This window comes from Cupressus sempervirens, chromosome 10, assembly GCF_028749045.1.
Source record: "Cupressus sempervirens isolate cs-2001-9-10 chromosome 10, ASM2874904v1, whole genome shotgun sequence".
Classification (NCBI taxonomy): domain Eukaryota; kingdom Viridiplantae; phylum Streptophyta; class Pinopsida; order Cupressales; family Cupressaceae; genus Cupressus; species Cupressus sempervirens.
The window spans coordinates 259,758,698-259,762,366 of NC_143127.1; the positions used below are offsets into that span (position 1 = coordinate 259,758,698).

At 42.4% G+C, this 3,669-nt stretch overlaps 1 protein-coding gene across 1 annotated transcript; it reads left to right on the plus strand.

Moving 5' to 3' along the window:
- The first annotated feature begins 971 nt into the window (after positions 1-971).
- On the plus strand, positions 972-3,387 carry LOC149533627 (heat shock cognate 70 kDa protein-like). The gene has a single exon (XM_089807688.1). The coding sequence runs from the start codon at positions 1,197-1,199 to the stop codon at positions 3,153-3,155; it is 1,959 nt and encodes a 652-aa protein (XP_089663814.1). The 5' UTR covers positions 972-1,196; the 3' UTR covers positions 3,156-3,387.
- Positions 3,388-3,669: the final 282 nt, after the last annotated feature.

A 3,669-nucleotide genomic window follows, 5' to 3' on the forward strand; every position in this document is an offset into this window, starting at 1 on the left:
TGAAAAAGATTATAATAGCTTAGCTAGATAGAGTAGTAAAGTTAAAAATTTGATTTAATTTAATATGAATTTAAATAAAATAAATTTTAAAATTTTAAAAATAAAAATCTCACAAATAAACATTACAAAACTTAAATATTAAAATAAAAATAAAAAATAATTATTGGTTGACATATTAATTAGTTAAGTTAGTAACCCTGGGGTTCCATGGGGGGGCTTGGGCTCTATATTTAAGGCGTTGGAGGTCCCATGATAATATTTTGGGGGGGGCTAAAGCTTAATTTGGAATCTTTTCCTATTAGCTAGGAGCCCCTACTTTTTAGTTGAGCAGATGCAAAAGGGGGGGGGGCTAGAAATAGCCCCTATTGCTAGGGAAGAATTCTGCAACTTGGCAAGAGCTTACCCTTCATTTCCCTCCAAATGCGCTGGAAATAGCCCCTACTGCTAGGGAAGAATTCTGCAACTTGGCAAGAGCTTACCTTCATTTCCCTCCAAATTGAAACCATGTTGCCAAAAATTCTAAAAACAAGAATTCTGCAACTTGGCAAGAGCTTACCCTTCATTTCCCTCCAAATTGAAACCATGTTGCCAAAAATTCTAAAAACAACAATTTATATTTTTAATATTTCTTTCAATTTAGGAGCTAATTTTTTTAAACAGATTTGTATGTAATGTCCATGGGACCGCTCCCTTTTAAATGTTTCTAAAAACCCGCTCTATTTTTAAGCAAGCAGGTGCCCATGGGACCCCAGCCTAATATAACCTTGGACAAGAAAAAATTAAAAATTTAAGAAAAACACGTGTAACATGAGCGAAACACCAAACCAAGAGGAGCCACGTAAATTATTCTCCCGCTATACACGAAGAAAGAAAATTCTTCAAAAAACCCAGGCTTTATGAAATTCTGGAAACTTCCTGAATTCTTTTCGGGTTCCACTAAACCCCCTAACAAACGAGAAGCCGATGTAAATCTGACGGTTAAGGAAGAACCCGTAAAGATTTTTCATGAACTTTGTAGAACCGTCTACCGCTTTCCAGAAACTTCTGGTTTTACAAGATACATATAAAATGACAAGCATGTCTCCAATGGAAAACAATTCGAAAGAAAATTGTTTCAAGAAGCTAATTTTAATTGCTCAGAGCTTTTCAATTTCTTGTTTTTCTGTATATTGTTTCTGTGAGATTTTGAGTGAAGCATGGCAAAGGGTGGAGGAAAGGCCGTGGGAATCGACCTAGGGACAACATATAGTTGTGTTGGAGTATGGCAGCATGATCGTGTTGAGATCATTGCAAATGATCAGGGCAACAGGACTACACCGTCCTATGTCGCCTTCACCGATACAGAGCGGCTCATCGGTGATGCTGCGAAGAATCAGGTTGCCATGAATCCCACAAATACTGTCTTCGATGCAAAGCGGCTCATCGGGCGACGATTTTCTGATCCGTCGGTGCAGAGCGACATGAAGCTCTGGCCTTTCAAGGTCATTGCAGGCCCTGGTGAGAAGCCGATGATTGAAGTTACGTTTAAAGGCGAGAAGAAACAGTTTGCTGCAGAAGAGATTTCTTCCATGGTGCTCATCAAGATGAAGGAGATTGCCGAGGCTTATTTGGGGCAAACTGTTAAAGACGCTGTTATCACTGTTCCGGCCTATTTTAACGACTCGCAGCGGCAGGCGACGAAGGATGCTGGTGTCATTTCGGGGATGAATGTGATGAGAATTATTAATGAGCCGACCGCTGCGGCTATTGCTTATGGTCTGGACAAGAAGGCTTCTTCTGTTGGAGAGAAGAATATTTTGATCTTTGATCTCGGCGGAGGGACCTTCGATGTGTCGCTCCTGACAATTGAGGAGGGGATTTTCGAGGTTAAAGCCACGGCCGGTGATACGCATCTCGGAGGTGAGGATTTTGATAACAGAATGGTGAATCATTTTGTTCAGGAGTTTAAGAGGAAGTATAAGAAAGATATTGGAGGAAATGCTAGGGCTTTGCGGCGTCTGAGAACGGCTTGCGAGCGGGCAAAGCGTACGCTTTCCTCGACTGCTCAGACGACGATTGAAATTGATTCGCTGTATGAAGGTATTGATTTCTATTCTACAATTACTAGGGCTAGATTTGAGGAATTGAACATGGATCTGTTTAGGAAGTGTATGGAGCCTGTAGAAAAGTGCTTGAGGGATGCAAAAATGGATAAGGGAAATGTCCATGAGGTTGTGTTGGTCGGGGGTTCGACTCGCATCCCCAAAGTGCAGCAGCTTTTGCAGGATTTCTTTAATGGGAAGGAGCTTTGCAAGAGTATTAACCCTGATGAGGCCGTCGCTTATGGCGCTGCTGTTCAGGCGGCTATTCTGACCGGCGAGGGTAATGAGAAAGTGCAGGATCTGCTCTTGCTTGATGTTACTCCGCTCAGCTTAGGGCTTGAAACCGCAGGCGGGGTTATGACCACGCTCATTCCGAGGAATACAACAATTCCAACGAAGAAAGAGCAGGTGTTCTCCACTTACTCTGATAATCAGCCTGGGGTTTTGATCCAGGTCTATGAGGGCGAGAGGGCTCGAACCCGGGACAACAATTTGCTCGGAAAATTCGAACTCTCTGGCATCCCGCCGGCGCCCAGGGGAGTGCCGCAGATCAATGTGTGCTTCGACATTGACGCGAATGGAATTTTGAATGTCTCGGCGGAGGACAAAACTGCCGGTGTGAAGAACAAGATTACCATCACCAATGACAAGGGGCGGCTGAGCAAGGAGGAGATCGAGAAAATGGTGCAGGACGCCGAGAAATTCAAGGCCGAGGATGAGGAGCTGAAGAAGAAAGTTGAAGCGAAGAATTCCCTGGAGAATTATGCTTACAATATGAGGAATACGGTTCGGGACGATAAATTTGCGGGGAAATTGGATCCGGCAGATAAGCAGAAGATTGAGTCGGCCGTGGATAAGGCAATTGAGTGGCTGGACAGTAACCAGCTTGCAGAGGTGGATGAATTTGAGGACAAATTGAAGGAGCTGGAGAGCCTCTGCAACCCAATAATTGCCAAAATGTACCAGGGAGCTGGTGGCGGGCCTGTTCCTGATGAGTTCCCGACTGGCGGCTATGGCGGTGGAGCGGCGGAATCTGGCAGTGGCGCTGGACCCAAGATCGAAGAAGTTGATTAAACTAACAGGGATTTTGCCCTGTTTTTTGTTTAAACCTCTGTAGTGTTCTAATTATGGCTGCTTTTTTTCATGATCAAGGTTTACTTCCCTCAACTGGAGGGAGAGTATAGATAGATCTTTATTGTTCTTATGCTGAAAACAATTTAGTAGTCAGATATTATGAAGTTTTTGTATTCTCCTTACAGGAGAAAGTAGTGTGTATATCTTAATAAAAGCTACATATCTTTTTCTCCTTGTTTGGCTACTTTTCTTTCAGTATTCGATATCTTAATTGTTTCTAAAGCAGACCGAGTATCTGGGAATGTTTTTTGAAGATCTTAATGGTTGGTTTGTTTGAGGTTTGCTAGTACATTGCCAGGGTCAGCCTCTGACAACTCTACTTCTTTTTCATCTTTTGAAGGGAAGATCTTAGCAATAACAATTCCACAACCCGGATTCTTCTTCAATTCGGAAATTTTAAATAAAACCTTTAAATAATTGTCAAATCTAAATAGAAATTCTAAATAATTGTCAT

Excerpts from the sequence above, each read along its gene's own strand:
- LOC149533627 (XM_089807688.1), top strand. The coding sequence starts at position 1,197 with ATGGCAAAGGGTGGAGGAAAGGCCGTGGGAATCGACCTAGGGACAACA.